The following is an 18,973-nucleotide window of genomic DNA, read 5'->3' as shown; positions in this document are numbered from 1 at the left end:
TACACTGATGTGCCCTCAACGGTTTTACTGAGTAAGGCCCCACTGATATACGAGACATGTCAGCGAACTTGAACTCGTCGGCTGCAAAGGTCGCTGAGCAGGTCTGCACCAATCTCAAATTGTCCCCGACAGAGGGAGAGGGTCAAAGCACGTTGCCAACGAGGTGCTGTGTGCGTCTCTAGTTCAAGTTTACACCATCATTTTATAAATGTAACTGTACTTCTGTTTGTAAGAGTAAATTGATATCAGGGCTTAAATGCCTTTTCAATAAGTTGATGAAAAGTGTCAGTTTTAATTGCATGAGCAGTCTACAAATGCAAATGTCATGAGTCCCAGAGTAAAGATATACTATTATATTAGAATGTGGAAGAATCTATAATAATGCGATAATCATAAGCCGCAGAACGGTTAATTTATTTCATCAACTACACTCTTCCACCAATGACTTTATTGGTGTCAAGTTTTAAAGATGAGTTTCATATTGTTATAGGTTAGTGCAGTTTACTATCTTACCAAAATATTCACAGCACGAGACTCTTTTGTCATCACATATTTTTATTTTGCCAAATTATACGTAATTATATGCTGAGGTGATATCAAGCGCAACAAGTTGTAGCTTTCTATATTTATGATGAAGCGATTCAAACCACACGTAGTGACGGATATACATGGAGCATTTGATCATTTCAAGACTTACAGACACGAGTGATAGCGTTGGATTGTGTATATGGAGTGGAATATCAAAACCGAATGGTATACCGTTGCTACGGTGGTTTATCGCTATCATATAAATATATTTAAATTCGAGCCTGAAACGTGAAAAAAGGGACATTTTTGGAAAAAGAGATCAAGCGCATTCTCACCCTGCTATATCACGAATCTGGCACTGCTAGTTTTACGTTTCAATCAGTCATTTGCGTATTTATTATATTCTGGGACGAGCCTACTTGGTCGGTAAAAACGACGATATGCGCGTTCCAAATTGTGCGCTCTACGCCAATACGACCGAATCTTTGCATTTGTTGTACTTGTGATGGAACGACATATTCCCATCCAGTATCCAGTTGATAAGGGAAAGTCTCACCACTCAAGCAAGGCGGATCGTGTGGGATTAAAAATAAAACAAATAAAAGAGAAAATGCTGTGTTTCATTGTGTCACTTTCAATGTGAACAAAGCACGCTTTGTACTCATATTTATGCATGTATCTGGAGGAGAGCTCGCTCACAATATATGGGAGAATGCTTTTTAGCCGTCCGGAAATCGCCGTACACTTTACACAAAACAAGGCAAATATAAGGACCATAAAATATTGAACTGATATGATGGGTTGTAGCATTGGGCGAATCATGACACTGAAATTCGTGTCTGCCAGATCTGCAGACGTCAGGTGAAATACTACTCACCCCAAAATTGGCATTCTCGTATCATAAAAATCCTTGTTATGTACGGTATGTGATTTGCACGTTTTTTTGGGTTTTTTTCAGGGATACTTTGGCGTGTACGTTTTTCACTTAGAAATTTACTCGATGAGCATTTACTGTTAAAGTTAGGCCTAATTCAGGAAGAGCGGAGTAAAAATATTCATGTCGTATTTCTTGTCATCTCGTTGTTGGCAACATGCCAGGCATGAAATAAAGGCATTCACACTGTGTGTTTGTTCGTTATTTAATCGAACTTTTGCTAGTTGTTGGGCCAGGCTGTGTATTTGTTATCACAGTACCTCCATCTACTCAATGCTATAGGCGTATGCTAATAGTTCGAACCAGGAGCAGAAAGCGAGTTCACATTTACGTTGCGTATATTAAGTTTGTCATGCAGAGATGCGTCTCGATCCAATAGATCAAGCAGGCCTCTTGTCAGGTCAAGGTCAGTCTACGGTGCCATTTCACAGACTGTTCTTATGTAAGTCACTCCGCATTCAACGTCCCTCCACTTGTTTGTAGCCTTGGCGATGTATGCACAGTCCTGTGTGCCGTCGACGTCGTCCGGGTTGTTGGAGTCCCAGTCGGCAAAGTCGATGCCCGAACCGTCGTACCACGTGAATGTTCCCTCGTCCTCGACGTCAGTTAACCCTTAGGGATGCAAGAAGACTTTTCTGTAATTGTTTGTTATCATACGTTAAATATAACACAGTAGGATCAGTACAACCAAACGGACTAATTCCTAAACAGAGAATGCTCCCTTACATCGGGTCCAATACGATCGTCCGCCTCAGTGTCCGTTCACTACCTTTCTCAGACGCTACCTGACCGACTTCATTCAAACTTAACGCTAGGACACGTTATCTTTCTCACCATTACCAGCGATAAGGTCACCATGCGCCAATTTTAAAGACATTGTAGTTCACACCCGATCTCTTAAATCAGACATTTCACAACACTGATTGCATCGACATTTTGCAAAGGACGTGCTGTGCATGCACAGTTGATGACATTCTGTTATGACTCTCCAGTGTCAGGAGCCATATCTTAAACGTGCCTATTAGAGTTTGTAATCTTGTTCTTTCAGAAGAGAAAACCTTCAAGACATATTAAAAACGATTTGAACTAATTTGGGAGAATAGGATCTTTAATTGTTAAAATTTATCAAAAGTGTTAAGTGTCCTATAGCTGAAAGTAATGTGGCAATATTACAAATTACTAATAAAAACAGGCGAATTGCAAAATGAAGAGAAAAGTAGATGAGCTTAAATTTGCTGATTAAACCCAGCATTACACCAATATCCAATTATCCCGTATTAGTTCCATTTATGTTATTAGCATGTCGATCAGGTTTTTTAATAGGGTTCAGTGCCACCGGCACCGCCAGCCTGGGTTTCATTTAAAACGTGACAAATGAACAATTTTGTATTGCATAGAAGCCCATTTCAAGTTGAAACAAAAGGATAATGAGCCTCACAGTATGCATAAATATATATTCATTTGTTTAGCTTCAATTGTTTAATTTCAAATTTCATTATCAATGCTACTTTAATTTCGGACATCTAAGAACAAAGTCTTCACGTCATTTACTCTAAGTTATTCTTTCGGACTTTGTGTCACGGACAGTAATTTTCTATTTGTTTGTTTGTTAATTGTTTTGTTATGAAAAGGCCAACGGCAAGCTGAGTCGGTTGATCAGAGTTAAATATTGAAATGTTACAGGTTTTTTAAAAATATATTGAAATAAATTATGCACCGCTCTCAGATAACACAGATGGATTACATAGGAACTTCAGGAAACTCAATGTGTATCGAAAACTAAGAGCCCTGGCGTCGACATTCCTACACGAATACTATACCGATATTGACATTGAGATTTATTACATGTATATGTCTAGTCGTCAGGAAGTGGGCTAGTTTTTTGCCGAACATTGGCCCACGGTAAGAAATAAAAAAGTATCGCTGCTGTCAATTTAGGAAATTATTATAGCAAAGATTGGCCTACATTTTACAGTACATGGACCATTTATCTAAATGTCCATTAACTATTTCACCTTGTTCTCAAATGCGGAATTAGCAAAGTGGCTACGAATCATCACTAAGAATTGAACAATTTTGGCAAGTGGATTAAGTTGATGGCATTATGAAAACACCACGCTGCTTCGTGTGCCTTGGCTTAGTCCTCACGAAGTTTGTTGTTGTTTTTAAATCGTTTTTTTTTATTTATACAATATTGAAAGTGTCGCATCCGTAGTCCCTGATATTTACATGCATTTCATTTGAGAAATTGAACATTCTGTTTGATTGACAGGCGTCACTTCCGAGACTTGATACCTACCTAGCCAAATGTGGAATGACTTTGAACTTACGAACTCGCTGACGATAAAGTCAGCCTCGGCCTGGCTCTCAATCTTGAGAAAGAATTCTCCTCCTCTGTAATTAAAACGGACAGGGTTACTGCTCTCTAAAACAACAAAGTCAAAGCAACAATGATCATGTATCAATCTTAGTTATAGCTGCATTTATACATCGCACAAAATCAGTGTAAACCTTTAATATTATAACTGTCAGCGCTAACATCATCATCATCATCATCAGCATCAGCAGCAGCATCATCATCATCATCATCACTCTCATCATCACTCTCATCACCATTATTCTCATCATCATCGCTTCCCCACTCTCATTATCAGCATCATCATCAGCATCATCATCATCATCATCATCGGGCCAACTTAGTATGCTGCAGCTTAGAAGGTAATAGTTAATTGGCTGTTCAGAGATAAAATAGTGTATGCAGCAGCTTAAAAAGTTTTTAGATTATTGGCTTTATGACATTTATCTGACCGATGCAGGGCAAGCTTCCGAGACGCTGCGCGTCAGTTGCCATCACTTTCAAAAATAAATAAATACATACGTTTGGTTACAGATGCCCATGGAATCACTGTAGGTTGATCCCTTTTCGTACAAGATATAGCAGTGCCCCTCAAATTCAGACCACCCTGCCGATGTAATGGAAGTATGAGACGGGGATAGTTACACAGGTGCAGGCAGCTGGTTATTTTTTAAAGCAACGCAAAACATGTTCCTTAACCTGGTACACTGATTTTTACATATTCTTGACCTTGACTTATAATTTTGGAGGGGCACGTGAAGCTGTTCGTAGCTGCCCTCCCACCACCATGCATGTGCGAAAAATATGCCCTCTTCAACTGAAATATTATGCCCACTGCCCTCCAGTATCTACGTACTGTCCCAACCCAACAGCAGATCAAGCTCCCCACTGCCCTCCCCCACATTAGATACCGCTTAATCTACCCTAAAGTTCTTTCAATTAAATCATTACCCTCCCCCTACCTATGTTCCGGAACCCACTGCCAGGAATTTTATCCTCACCCACTATAAAAACTGAAATTTCTGCCCTTCCAACAGTAAAAATTCAATTCCTCTCCCCACCGACTGATTATTTTCAAATTTGCCCGCCCGCTGGAAAAGACGTTTACATCAACAGCTTCGTTGGCTGTACCTGAATTACAGATGGGCAGACGGCAAAAGATGAAACCAGCATACTGTATTAGTTGAACACATAGGGAAAAGAACAGTAACAGAAAAGTCGTAGATAGATGTAAATTAATATTAACATTTTCACTGGCTGCGCTATATTTGAATACACAATAACACAGATGAAGGCTAAAGCCACAACCGAAGAGAGTGAAAAAGTGGTAATAATACTCGACATGACAATACATTCAATTATTTTATCATTAAACGGACATCAAGATCCCCGGCAAATAAACTGCTGTGCCTATTTATGAAAATGGAAACGCATCTCCGCTTGAAATCAATTGTATCACCGATGATATTCATCATTCATGCTGACCGAAACTGAATGAAACCGACAAACATTGAAAACGAGACTAAATTGACACGGAAAGGAAACTAAATTAACCTACCGTGAGGACAAGCGCTACCTGGCGCGTTACCTGTACCATTAAAAGAGAAAAAAAATAATCAACCTAAGTGGTTCACTTTCTGCGTTCCGTTTTCACAAATTACGCTGAAAAAGAAACTCGTTTTCATAACAAGCTCAGTTGCAGAAGGCTTGTGTGATATCGCGGTGCGTTAGGCGACTACTTGTAGCGGCAACAAGCGAGCGCTACATGCGCACAATTTTGCCTTTGTAAGCCGAATAGAAGACTGCTCTCTGATGTACGGCCGTTTCTTGCGCAGATGGGTCCTGTTTGTTTGTTTTATTGGTTGTTCCATGTTATCGCCGAATTTTACGGCCATTAAATAATAATAGGAGAAATACATGTAATTATACGGACGTGTAATTTCAAAATTTGAATCTTCAAGAACCGAGAAACGGCATTAAAATGAAGTATTGCAATGTGTAAAAATTTCTAACGTAACAGTTCACCATACAATATGACGTCACTGCATGTAACAAACCACTCCTAATTCCTTCACCACAGATCTTTACATTTCCCGGTACCTTGACCTGGCTCGTATCCGCGTTAATATTTTCTATCTGTTCGAAAATAGGCTCATCTTCGTGTACCAGCACAAGCATTAGCCTCAAGGTCTCTCCCAATAGATTAATACAAAAAATATTGAAACGGCAGTTAAAGCCCTTGGGAAACAATATCCGTGAACTGCAATACACGTTACATGCACGTTTGTAGAACACTTCCGTCACGGTAATATTTATAACATTATACGCGAAACCCAGGAGGGCGCAAGAGCGGCTAAATTAAATTACCCATGAGATTATTCTTTCCAGATTCATACACTAGCTTTACGCATGCGCTGTAACTCACCAAGTTCGCAGATGTAGTTGTACTCCTTATTGCAGCTGACGTCATTCCAGAAGCAGTTGCTGTCGTATGACAAGACTGAAATAGCAACAAGGAATGAAAGTTATCCTTCGGTTCTTCCTTGTAATCCAATACTAATTCACCTTTCGTATGATTCTATTTGTTTAATATATAAAAGACTTCCCATCTATGAAACGTGATGAGGCGCAACCCTATGTACCAACTCGACCAAACCGGATTCCTCCATATGTCTCTGTTTGCGTGTACATCAAAGTATATGTCTACATACCTATCAGGTCAAATCTATCTATTCGCTACATTACTTTAATGCCGTTGTCTGTCGATCGATCCATCGATGCTAAACGTATGCATTGATCTGCCTCAATTTTTTGTTTCCTAAAGTGCTATAATTCCCTTTGCATGCGATAATGTCCGCTGTAAGTCAATATCGATCAACTTCAATTCAAATAATAATAATAATATAATAATATTGGGTTCTTATATAGCGCACATATCCACAAGTACATGTGCTCAAGGCGCTTTACAATTATTATTACCCCTGGTCATTGGACCTAATATGATACCACTCAACTCCCTAGGGAGCAAACTACAGCTCACATGTGCAGCCAATAAGCGCAGCAGAGCTAAACACACACATTACAACCACTGTCCTACCAGGTACCCATCACTCCTGGGTGGGGAGAAGCAATGAGGAATAAAGTGCCTTGCTCAAGGACACAACACCATGGCCATGCCGGGGCTCGAACTCACCATCCTGTGATCGTGAGTCCACTGCTCTAGCCACTGGCCCATGATGCCCAAATGAGAGCAAGTACTTTCCTGACAGTGAATCTTGTAGTTTTTTTCATTATTTTCTCCGTTTCTCTACATTGTCCCCGTTCCGGTTTCTAAGTCTATTTTGCTTTGGTCCTAAAGTCTCTGTCTGTCTGTCTGTCTGTCTGTCTGTCTGTCTGCCTGTCTGATCTGCCTCTCTCTCTCTCTCTCTCTCTCTCTCTCTCTCTCTCTCTCTCTCTCTCTGAGTAAAAAGTACAATATGATATCAAACGTACTGGTGCAATCATTGTCCGACGTTTCTTTGTCGTCATTGGGTTCCCCGTCTGCATATTTTGTGAAGGACGATTGAGTCAGCTGACTGCCGTCCGGATATTCGTACTGGCCCTCAACGGCGATGTCGTTCAGACCAAAGTACCAGCCTGTCTTTGATCCGGTTTTCAAAGCTGTCCTTGTCAGGAACGTCTTGGGAGTGAAATTGCAGCGATGATTTCATCATCTTCGTCATTATCATTATCATGGTCATCATCATCATCATCATCATTATCATTATGGTCGTCATTATCATCTCTCTCTCTCTCTCTCTCTCTCTCTCTCTCTCTCTCTCTCTCTCTCTCTCTCTCTCTCTCTCTCTGTATGAAGCAGGATTTTTACAACATCGATGACGACATCATGTAATGTGCTTAAACGCAAATTAGCAAAGATTATTTTTAAAAACAGGTGAATTTGCTGATAATATTGAATATAAATACTTAGATGACTTCTTGGCTGCTGAGAAATAACCTATATGTGCGGAATATGTTTTGGAAAAGGAAAATTACGGTGACGTGCTCATGCAGAACTTCTTATCTTTACAAACCGATGACAAGACAGACGTGAAGCTATGTTCTTTTATTTCGCTATCTTTCTAGCCCAATAGCTCGTTTTCTGTTAACGTTAGGGAGCCTTCAGTAATTACAGGGGGGGTGGGCCGGGGGAATTTCGCGAACACCTGTACCGTAAAATGTGACCCTCCCCCCTATCCTCCTGTCTAAAATGTGACCCTCCCCCTTGTCCGACATTCTAAAACTTGACCCCCCCCCCACCCACTGCGGTATTCTCCCCGGGAATAACTAAAACAGTATCAGCTAATTTACATAACAATTGGTTCAATTGTTATGTTAGGGACAAATTACAGAGGGGAGGGCTGGTGTTTTTGGAGGGACAGTCGCAATTTATCACGCGAGAATTTTTGAAGAGATATGGTATTTCATACAGTTTAGGGAGGGTCACCATATTTTGTGCAACTATAAGAAGGCAAGATGTAGCTGATTTAGTGCTTCATCCAAATATATCAAATCATAATACATGGAGTCTATCAGGCAAATTATTGACAATTTACCCCCACAAAACATGCTATATCTGTATTTTATATATGTTTGATAATGTATTTAAATGTACTTTGCTTGAATAGGGAAGTAAAATGAACATTTGTGTACAAGAAATTGATTTCTGAATTTCATCTAAAAAGTTGGTTCACTATCCATGGTGTTTATGATGAAATTATGAATAGTTTTTTTCCAGTACAAAAATAGGTAAATCTTTGCATTTGTGTACTCTTGATTATTGATATTAATTTTCTTGATTAGACTAGAGTGGTTACAAGTCTATGGTTGTGTAAGAAATTTGATTTTGGAATTTCACCAAATGTCATTCAATACACTATGCATTGGGGTCTATGATGAAACTATGAATAATTTTTTTTCAGTACAAAATTAGATAAATCTGTGCATTTATATATGCTTGATTATTCACATTATTGTTCTTGATTAGACTAGAGTGGTTACAAGTCCATGGTTGTGCAAGAAATTTGATTTTGGAATCTTACCAAATGTCGATTCACTATGCATTGGGGACTATGATGAAACTATGAATAATGTTTTTTCAGTACAAAATTAGATAAATCTGTGCATTTATGTATGCTTGATTATTCACATTATTGTTCTTGATAAGACTAGAGTGGTTACAAGTTCATGGTTGTGCAAGAAATTTGATTTTGGAATTTCACCAAAATGTCGATTCACTATGCATTGGGGTCTATGATGAAACTATGAATAATTTTTTTTCAGTACAAAATTAGATAAATGTGTGCATTTACATAATATGTATGCTTGATTATTAAGATTATTGTTCTTGATTAGACTAGAGTGGTTACAAGTCTATGGTTGTGTAAGAAATTTGATTTTGGAATCTTACCAAACTGTCAATTCACTATGCATGGCGGTCTATAAGTGTGTGCGTATTTGTTGGTGATTTCCTATTCAGGAAATATCACACGGACAATCAAAGTTTTGGCCATAATATCAGCTTCTGTCAAAAGCGACCCTCCCCCAAGATAGGTTTTAAAAAGGGACCCTCCCCCTTGAACTGTTTTCTAAAAAGTGACCCTCCCCCCAATTCCCCCGGCCCCCCCACCCCCCCCGTAATTACTGAAGGCTCCCTATGTGTATTTGACTACACACACTGCATTTCTGTGGAATAACCACAGATTCACTGCAGTTTTATGTGGACACGTATAATGGTAGAAATTCACATTATATAGAAGCTATCTTTGATCGATTCATAATCATCATCAGATCATACCTGAGTGACAGAGTCTCTTATGCTTGCTAGTGTGCCACCACGCAATGAACAGTCAAACATGGCCTCGCTCCACCTGGCGGGTTTCTCTACCAGCGTGAAGCAATGGGCATCGATGCTGACTCCGTCGAAATTCCTACCACACGGTATGTCACCTGGTGGCCAAGTTGGGACAAAGAGGTGTCGTGAAGGGGTAAAAAATGCACAATTTGTGCTCGGGTGCGGTGTATGCCACGCTGCAATGAGCAGTCAAGCAGAGCCTCAGTTGCTAAACCCAGAACAGGGAGGCATTTGGCAAAATCTTTACTTGCGCATGCGCCTCGTATTTTCTTGTATGTATTAGCATACCAGTGAGGGAGTTATTGAGATTCTGTTATTTCATTGGTTAGTTAGGAAGGTTTCTGGCGAACCGGCGATTCTTTTTGGAATCGAATTTTTGACTTGTAAAATGAATTCGCTAGATTGTAGCTCGGTAAGACTCTAAGTAGGGATGCACGACCGATTAGACCAACAGATATATCGGATTGGTTATTTAGACATTTGGTTACTCAGAGCCACTCATAGAACAAACTGCGGCTTGGCCCTTTAGCTTCTGCTGATGTGCAGCGTCAGACGGGAAAGATTATCAGAAACGAAAACTGATTGCACTCAGCATCTTCATGTGCAGTGTTGTCAGCTGGCACCGAAATTTTGACTTGCTAGAAATGCAATATGAATGGTATACCCACCGTCAACCTTGACTTGGCAGATGTATCCTTTTGAATTCGTGCACGACACGTCATTCCACTTATATCCATAAGATAACTTTAATTCTAAAATCGATCAGAATGAAAAAGGGGAATTCCACCGCCATTTGTTAAAACCGCACTTAGGAACACACTTCGAATTTGCTTCAGTGCATTTTGCGCATCGAAAATAACGAAATGTTTCAAACCATCGCACAATGTATATACGTGACGAGAGTATCGTCCTCTGTATGGCTTTTTGCTTTTAAAATTTGGGTTTTTCATTCTCTCCTTATGTAAACCATTCATCATGATCGGTTTAACCTTAAATGAGATTAAAACCCTTTGAACACTGTAATTTTTCCCGCCAAAATATCACGGCATCATTTCAACAAGTTTTATGAATTTTTCTGTAATTTTTCCCGTGATTTTGGAGCAAATGGACATAAATTTTCATGTACTACAGTTTTACACCGAAATTTTGGGAAAAATCTGAAAAAACTGACTTAATCTGAAAGAAATTGTTGGCGTTATATTCTATAAAAGGCAACAAAAATCGACTTCGGCACTCAATTGGTTTATATATCCACATGAGAAAATGGCAGAAGAACTCTGAGACAGAAGATACCACAAAAACGGCAGAGGCGTCGTACAGACAACTTTAGACTCACCAACACAGTCGGACTTGCCGGTCGTATCGTCTGGCTGGCCCTTCTGAAAATTATTCCAGCTCCCGAGTGGCGTTTCAGCCTCATCGGTGAACGTGTACGTCCCTTCTTTTCCCATGTCGTGCAGTCCTATCCAGTAGTCAGCATGCCCGAAGAAACGGGTGTTGTATTCAAGCAGATTCTTCGGTAAAGGACACAAAGGCGATATTGATTGATTGATTGATTGATTGATTGATTGATTGATTGATTGATTGATTGATTGATTGATTTACTTATTTTTCGTGCATTCATGCATTTTATGCACCCCTCATCACTCCCTCTTCCACCAAATCCATCCATTCATACAAACTACCACAAATGTCGTAACATCGATTCATGCATCGACGTAAAAACATCAATCTGATGAAAGAACATGCGAGAATTAGGCTTTCGCTAATCTAAGCAGAAAGATAGAAGAAGGAGGACATACAGACAGACATTCAAGGAGAAACATATAGACGAGAGCGCCATATTAATACATGTGTATGCGGCATAAGGGACAGATTAGCAGACGCCCCGGGCGTATGCAACAGTGCGTTAGACAAGACAGGACGAACAGACCGAAAGATCTTCACAGAGAACATACCTGCAATTCCCTGTCGATGTCCGTTACGAGATTCCCGCCTGCAATAACACATTGTTGTTGAGCTTCGACCCAATCCACGGGACTTGTTCTGAATATATAACACATGTTGCCGACCTGCACGCCTTCACCGTTTCCACAAGTGTGGGCTTTGGGAGGACCTTGGAGATGAGTAACGAAATGATGACGTCATGATTATGGCAATTGGAAGTATATAGATGCAGCAATTAAAAATGTATAAAGGCAGCAATTACACAAACACACTAACCACACACCGGCGTGTACGCGGCCATTCACATACCCACTGTCAATTCATAAAGTGTTTACCATTATACAGATACACTTATCGAATATATGTGCATAGGTCTGAACATGTATACACAGCACAACATGCACGTAAACGATACCCACCCATGCATCCACTCACCCATCCACCCACCTACCTACCTTCCTGCCTACCTACCTACCTACCTACCTACCTACCTACCTACCTACCTACCTACCTACCTACATACATACATACATACATACATACATACATACATACATACATACATACATACATACATACATACATACATACATACATACATACATACATACATACATACATACATACATACATACATACATACATACATACATACCCTACCTACCTGCCACCTACCAACGGCAACCCATCCGGACATACATACAGACAGGTAAACAGATCGTCCGACATACAGACAGAGAGACAGAGACAAGTGAACAAACATGACAGACAGACAGACAAACAATAAGTCATAAGACAGTGCGACTGATAGACAGACAGACAGACAGACAGACAGACAGACAGGTCGTCCGTTACAAAACTATTTGGAAAACTTGTCTATCACATATACTCCTAGACTCTGTAATGGCAGCTAAAAGGATTTATAGAATTAGCAACAAATGTCCATAATATAATTTTCATATTGCGTTACTCACTTTTGCCTGTGGCAAATATGGAATTCCTCAGAGATCCTCCACACAGCGGTCCACTGTTTCCCATGCAAAGCGCGTCGCACTCCGCCCCGTCCACCATTCCGTACCGTCCGAACGTATTGCCACAAAAGCACATCTTACCGTTCTGCAAAGCCGCATAGAGGAAGTCACCTGTCAGGCAACTGTAGATGCAATCCTCACGGGTCATTTCGCTGGAAACCAAGTCGGTCTGTTCATAAGGGAGATCTCGACTGTATTTGTCGATGAAACAACCTTGGTAAACCTCGTCCCCTTTACTTTGCTCTGAGGAATGAAACAATCAAGAGGAAAAAGCGCCGATGACTACAACAAGTTCCATATGTTAAAAACAATTGCTCACTCATAGTATGTATGTCTGTATGTATGTATGTCTGTATGTCTGTCTGTCTGTCTGTATGTATGTATGTATGTATGTATGTATGTATGTATGTATGTATGTATGTATGTATGTATGTATGTATGTATGTATGTATGTATGTATGTATGTATGTATGTATGTATGTATGTATGTATGTATGTGTATGTAGGTATGTAGGTAGGTAGGTAGGTAAGTAGGTATGTTCGTTCGTGTGCATAGATGCATGCATACATACATAGCTACTACGACAACATTAGGTCATATTTTTTATGTTCAACACACTTATAATACTTTTAATGCAGATACATTGGTAAACAAAGTTGGTAAGTTTCAAATTCAGTAACCTGAGAAATCCTTCTATCGTCAGTCGTAGTTGCCTGCCTGAGATCCACATTCCGTTACTTTCACTGATTCGGATTTGAATATGTCCGGCCTCACGTTTTAAATATTAAAGAGGCACTCCCACTTGGCAACATTTTTAAAACACATTTTTTTAATGCCAACGGTCGATATTTGACGTGGCGACTCCGCGCGGATCGCGAGATATCGATAAAAACATGTCATTTCCCGAGCGTATTTTTCAAATCCCGAAGTTTTACGATCGTTTGTGGTTATGACCCGAAATCCCCCGAAAGTGAGTTGTTGTGCTGATTGACGATATTCTAAGGAGTCCAAAAACGTTCGAATGACGCAATTAATTTACCTCCTACTGAGATGACTTTATATACATCATTATCAATGCCTTTACCTCTGGTAATTCTTTTTTAAAACTTCTCCTTAGTTTTTGTCGTTTTCATTATTCTCAATCAGTTGTATTAAATTTTTAAACAATACCACATAGATATCAGTTTTTACGTGTAAAATATTAGTTGCCTCTGATGACTACATTTTGTCGTCTGCCACACAGTTACGCGTGGTTCGATACATAGTGGCCGCCGCGTGTGGTATGCGCGCATACCATGCGGCGGCCACTATGCATACTACGTATCAACCGCACCTATCTGTGCTAGTCACCTATGCGAATTCTGGTGGAATCAGCAAACTTTGTTTTTCGTTTTTTTGCCGAGTCAGTAGGACTCGGCTTTCTCCCATGGGACATGACCGCTCACCGACGCGAGTGGTACTGCTGAGGCGTACAGCAGCGTCAGCGTAGACTCGTACTCCATAGCTTAGTTGACAATGGCCCCAGTGCCGAACGTTCTTTGTTCGGAAGCTGAATTCAGGTGGGCCACCGGAATTCAAACTTTAACTTTTTTGAGGGCATGTTTTTATCGATATCTCGCGATCCGCGCGGAGTCGCCACGTCAAATATCGACCGTTGGAATTAAAAAAACGTGTTTTAAAAATGTTACCAAGTGGGAGTGCCTCTTTAAGACGTGTTCAAAATCATAACTTAACATTACTTTCGTATGACTCTTTTGGTTCAACACATATTCCACGGTAAAATATACACTGTCAACGAAAATTAGCTTTGAATTATATTACCTTTCTATTAAAGGCCCAATGTCAAATTTTCATTTTCATATTAAGGTAGTATGCGCCTCGGGGACAGATATTCGGACTCTCAAACTTTTACACCGTTTTTGGCCTACCACTTGTGGGGGTTCAATTTGTAAATGAACTTTTCACCGGCTTAGTTCTGTGAAAATTTAGACTTTATTTTCCCCATTGAGATGACGCTGGCATGATGGCGGCCATTTTAAAATGTCGGTAAATATTTGGTAATTTTTATTCTAGAACCAAAATTTGCATGGTGACCCATGATTGTTACTGTTCTTAATTTTGAAAGAGGATTGTTGAAAGTTTGTTGAGGAAAGTTTGAGTTTAAGTTAATCATTTTCGAGGCGCGTACTACCCTAAAGGAAAATATTCAATTCAATTTCTCAAAATTATATGATGTATACATTAATCAAACTGCGCCAGGCCAGTTTTTTTAATTAAATAACCAGTTCCCGCAACGGGAAGACATTTAGAAGACAAATTAAGGGAAATGGTTGTCTTTCAAAGAAAAAGACTAAAACTGGACGAGAAGGGCACGTATATGTGAATTGCCATACCGAAATAACATGGTTGACTGTTACACTGGGTCAATTCTACACCATCGCCGACGCAGTATCCAACGTCTGCTGGCGGACTGATACAAGAACGTACACGCTTGGCGGTACCACCACCACACTCGGCAGAGCACTCAGTCCAATCATTCCACTCACCCCATCCATCCACATCCGCATCCGCCGCATCTATAAAAACACAAAAGTCAGATCCCGGTTTTAACATATCGTGACATCAGATTTGTGTGGACTTTCCCATTTGTGTGAGTTTTAGACTATTTTTTCTGCTATAAAGGTAGTATGCGCCTCGAAAGTGAAAGACTTAAACTTTTGCTCTAACTTTCCTCAAAGAATCTTTCAATCATTCTCTTTCAAAATCAACAATAAAAATAGCGGGTCACCGTGCTAATTTTGATACTAGAGAAACAAATTACCCAAGATTTACCGATATTAGAAATCAAGATGGCCGCCATCCCTGTGTTCACTCTATGGAGAAAAATATAAATTTTCGAATTTCGAAAAACTAAGCCGGTGAAAAGTTTTCTTTCACCAAGAGCTTTAAAATGAACCCCCACATGTGGGATATCAGAAGAGAATTGTAAAAGTTTGAGAGTCCGAATGTCTGTCCCCGAGGTGCGTTCCACCTTAAAGGTAAAATTGCCAAATACACTCTTTATGCTGAATTCTAATCGCGAAGACTGCCCATATCGAAAGATGTTGGTCATTCATATACTTTTGGAAGCTGAAGACAGTATGTCTAAAAATGGAACAACTATCCAATCGATCTCGACTTAAACATTGTCATAAACTGTAACGGCATGCACACAATAGGACATCGGCCGCCACTTTATTAAATTTTGAGGAATGAACATCTACTGTCAAGCCACTTTCGTGGTGATTTTCAATAAATTCTGGTTCTGAATTGTTTCGCCTAACCCTTTGAGCGCCAAAGTCATTTTTGTCAGCTTGAGAAACTATAGTCCAGTCAATTTTTTTTCAGATTTTTGTCAAAATTTTGATAACAAACTGTAGCCAATGAAATGTGATGTCTATTTAGTCCAAAATTATCAAAAAATTACAGAAAAATTCATAAAAATTCGTAAAAATGTTGCACTAAAATTTTGGTGCAACAATTATAGCACTCAAAGGGTTAATCACCCGAAAAAAGCGCTCCTGATTTTAGTCTCTACAGTGAACGAGAAGAACGAAGAGCCTCGTTATCAAGCGACTGGCACTGAAAAGAATATACGTCAGCAAGCGCAGACGAACGTACACAAATAATCTGTCTAGTTGTGAGAGCAGCATTTCATTTTTCTCAGATGATTGTTTCATGTACATCGCATTGTTAGCAACGAATAACATGACAGACGATAGTGAATAAAATAGTAATAAAAAAGACGATAGTGAATAAAATTATATATATAATATATAAAATTAAATAATAATATTTCAAGATAGTGATTAACATCCATGTTTTCAGCGAAAAAGTGCCCCTTGCTCTGATTTTTTTTAACAGTAAAAACTACTTTCTAAATGTGCTGGAAGTTGATGTCTTCTCAAACTGGCCTCATTGCGTAAGGAGATATTGATATTTCGTTTTCTTTTTTCCGAGAAAGCACATTCGATAGCTCACGGTCATCTCAACATGTTATCCCTGACTTTTGTAGCGTCAAGTGCAAGGGCTAGACATATATCCAGAAGCACGGTAGACTTACCTGTGAGGGTGATCATCGACAGAACCACGCAGAATATTGCGAAACGATACTCCATTGCCTATCGTGGATGATGTTCGCCTGTTGACGGCAGCTACGAAAATGGTGATGTTGTCAAATGACTCCGCTTCAAATTTAAAGTATTTCTTCTGATTTAAATATCCGAAAGTGGACTTTTTTTTTTTTCGATGTCAGCAAATTTTTCGTCGCTCTAATAAGACTTCCGTAAAATACCACCCGCCAGAATGAAAGGGCCCGCTGCTGACGCACATGTGTTAAAAGGATCAGCAAATAGTGCGAATGCGGGGAGCGTTTTCTCTCTAGCTACTCTTGTTTCCAACGCCGTTCCATTGTTCCCACAACACGAATAAAAATTTCAAAACAACGAACCACTTTTATCTCGGCTGTGAGTACACGGTATGTAATCCATGAAGAGGCAATTAAGTCCTGAAAATATGTTAAAAGAACAAATGAAAGAAACTAGTGGGGACCCACTTTTAAGATGCCATTAATACTAGATGTAAAGTGCTGTTTAATTTAGAAAGAGTTTGAAATACAAAATGCAAATTAGTGTTGGCCCTTTGCCTGAAAGTCTGCGGTTTTATTTTCCCTTTGCACTTTTTTTCTGCCGCTCGTAAAATCGAAATGTTTAATTCCTTTTAAGGAGGGAAAAAAAGAGGTGGCCATGTTCGATATTTTCACTGACTTGATACTAACAAACCATCGTCATCAGAATCTCACACAGTGTCCTTTTCTATCAGCACAGACACACGAGGCCTTCAACTGAAGTGTCCTTTATTGGATGTTTCCAGTACGTTCGCTTTTGCAGTTCTCAATTTTTATATTAATCTTAATCTTAATCTTTATTTCTTATATTGCGCATCACATTAAAAATAGTCTCTGTGCACTTTACACTAATAATTAAAAAATACAAGGATAAAACAAAATTATTTTAAAACTCTCAGTAAAAAAAGAAAAAAGCAACATTTTTTATAAAAACATAAAAACTACGAAAATTAAGAATAAACAGACGTGAAAAGGCGAGTTTTCAGTTTACTTTTAAACGCATCCGTTGTTTGAACCGCTCGAATATGTAATGGCAGAGAATTCCATAGGCGAGGTGCACAAATTGAGAAAGCCCTATCACAGTAATACACTGTATTTCCAATTGGCTGATATAAATTTACAACAATAATGGAATGCGAGCGAAGTGTGCGCCGAGTGTCACGGACTGTGAGCAATTTACCTAAAATACTTTGAAGCAAGACCATTAAGAATCTCAAAAGTGATGGAAAGAATTTTGAATTCTATCCTTTGTTTTAACTGGAAGCCAATGTAATCTATAGTGACAAGGTGTGATATGATCGGTGTTGCTTGTTCTAGTAACTAAACGAGCTGCAGAATTCTGAATTGTTTGAAGCTTTTGAACTTCATAAGCAGGCAGATCAATGGCAAACTGTTAGAATAATCTAAACGAGACGTGATGAAAGCGTGAACAAATTTCTCGGTAGTTCTCTGATCTAAGATGTTATGAATTTTCTCTATCTTCCACAACGCTTGAGAGGGTGACCTACAGTTATTAACGACATGGGCCAACATACTACCGACTGTATCCATGGTAACACCAAGATGACGAACTGTGTTACAAGGCTGTATGGTGACATCATCGATCCGTACATCACAGCGAGATACCGGGCCGACGCCTTTGAATTTAGATGAGAAATGTACAATATCTGTCTTCCCGTCATTGAGAACTAGCATATTTTCTCTCATCCACCCTCAGATATCTTCAACACAAGACTCGATAGCATCAATAGGAACCCGATCGCCCTCACAAGTTATGAGATTGCTAGTCATCTGCATGCATCATACAATTAAGCCCATACTCGGTCACCATGTCCTCTAATGGTGCAATGTATAAACTAAACTTAATTGGTCCAAGGACCGAACCCTGGGGGGCACCCCATTCTAGGAACTGTGCCTCCGACACAATTGACTCAACACAGACCGATTGCGTACGACCCCGCAAATACGATTTGAACCAATCCCATACAGTTCCTGAAATACGAAACCTGTAACGCAATCTTTGAAGCAAAATGTTATGGTCAATTGTGTCGAATGTAGCAGATATAGATCCAGTAAAATCAGTATGGCATCGCTGCGTCTGTCAAGAAAACGCAGTAT

General features: G+C 39.6%; 1 protein-coding gene across 2 annotated transcripts; it reads right to left on the bottom strand.

Moving 5' to 3' along the window:
• Positions 1-540: 540 nt before the first annotated feature.
• Positions 541-17,093, bottom strand: LOC139130332 (C-type mannose receptor 2-like). Of its 2 annotated transcripts, XM_070696085.1 has the most exons (13): positions 16,793-17,081; positions 15,084-15,266; positions 12,633-12,932; positions 11,670-11,827; positions 11,048-11,225; positions 10,380-10,463; positions 9,655-9,806; positions 7,311-7,497; positions 6,244-6,318; positions 5,377-5,406; positions 4,341-4,425; positions 3,762-3,856; positions 541-2,074 (listed from the first exon to the last, which is right to left on the bottom strand). In XM_070696085.1, the coding sequence occupies exons 1-13, from the start codon at positions 16,845-16,847 to the stop codon at positions 1,875-1,877; spliced, it is 1,782 nt and encodes a 593-aa protein (XP_070552186.1). In that variant the 5' UTR covers positions 16,848-17,081; the 3' UTR covers positions 541-1,874. The 2 variants fall into 2 exon arrangements, with proteins under 2 accessions (XP_070552186.1, XP_070552196.1); XM_070696095.1 differs by lacking the exon at positions 15,084-15,266 and having other exon boundaries at positions 542-2,074; positions 16,793-17,093.
• Between the last annotated feature and the right edge of the window lie 1,880 nt (positions 17,094-18,973).

This window comes from Ptychodera flava, chromosome 1 (assembly GCF_041260155.1).
Source record: "Ptychodera flava strain L36383 chromosome 1, AS_Pfla_20210202, whole genome shotgun sequence".
Taxonomy (NCBI): Eukaryota; Metazoa; Hemichordata; class Enteropneusta; family Ptychoderidae; genus Ptychodera; species Ptychodera flava.
This window is presented reverse-complemented; position numbering and strand designations above follow the sequence as displayed.

What these genes read in the sequence shown, in the direction of transcription:
- LOC139130332 (XM_070696085.1), bottom strand. Translation starts at nt 16,847, where the DNA reads ATGGAGTATCGTTTCGCAATATTCTGCGTGGTTCTGTCGATGATCACC. An exon ending in CAGTCAACCATGTTATTTCG is followed by an intron (nt 12,933 to 15,083) that starts GTATGGCAATTC and finishes TTCATTCCTCAG; the next exon opens with AGCAAAGTAAAGGGGACGAG. An exon ending in GTCATTCCACATTTGGCTAG is followed by an intron (nt 2,075 to 3,761) that starts GTAGGTATCAAG and finishes TGCATCCCTAAG; the next exon opens with GGTTAACTGACGTCGAGGAC.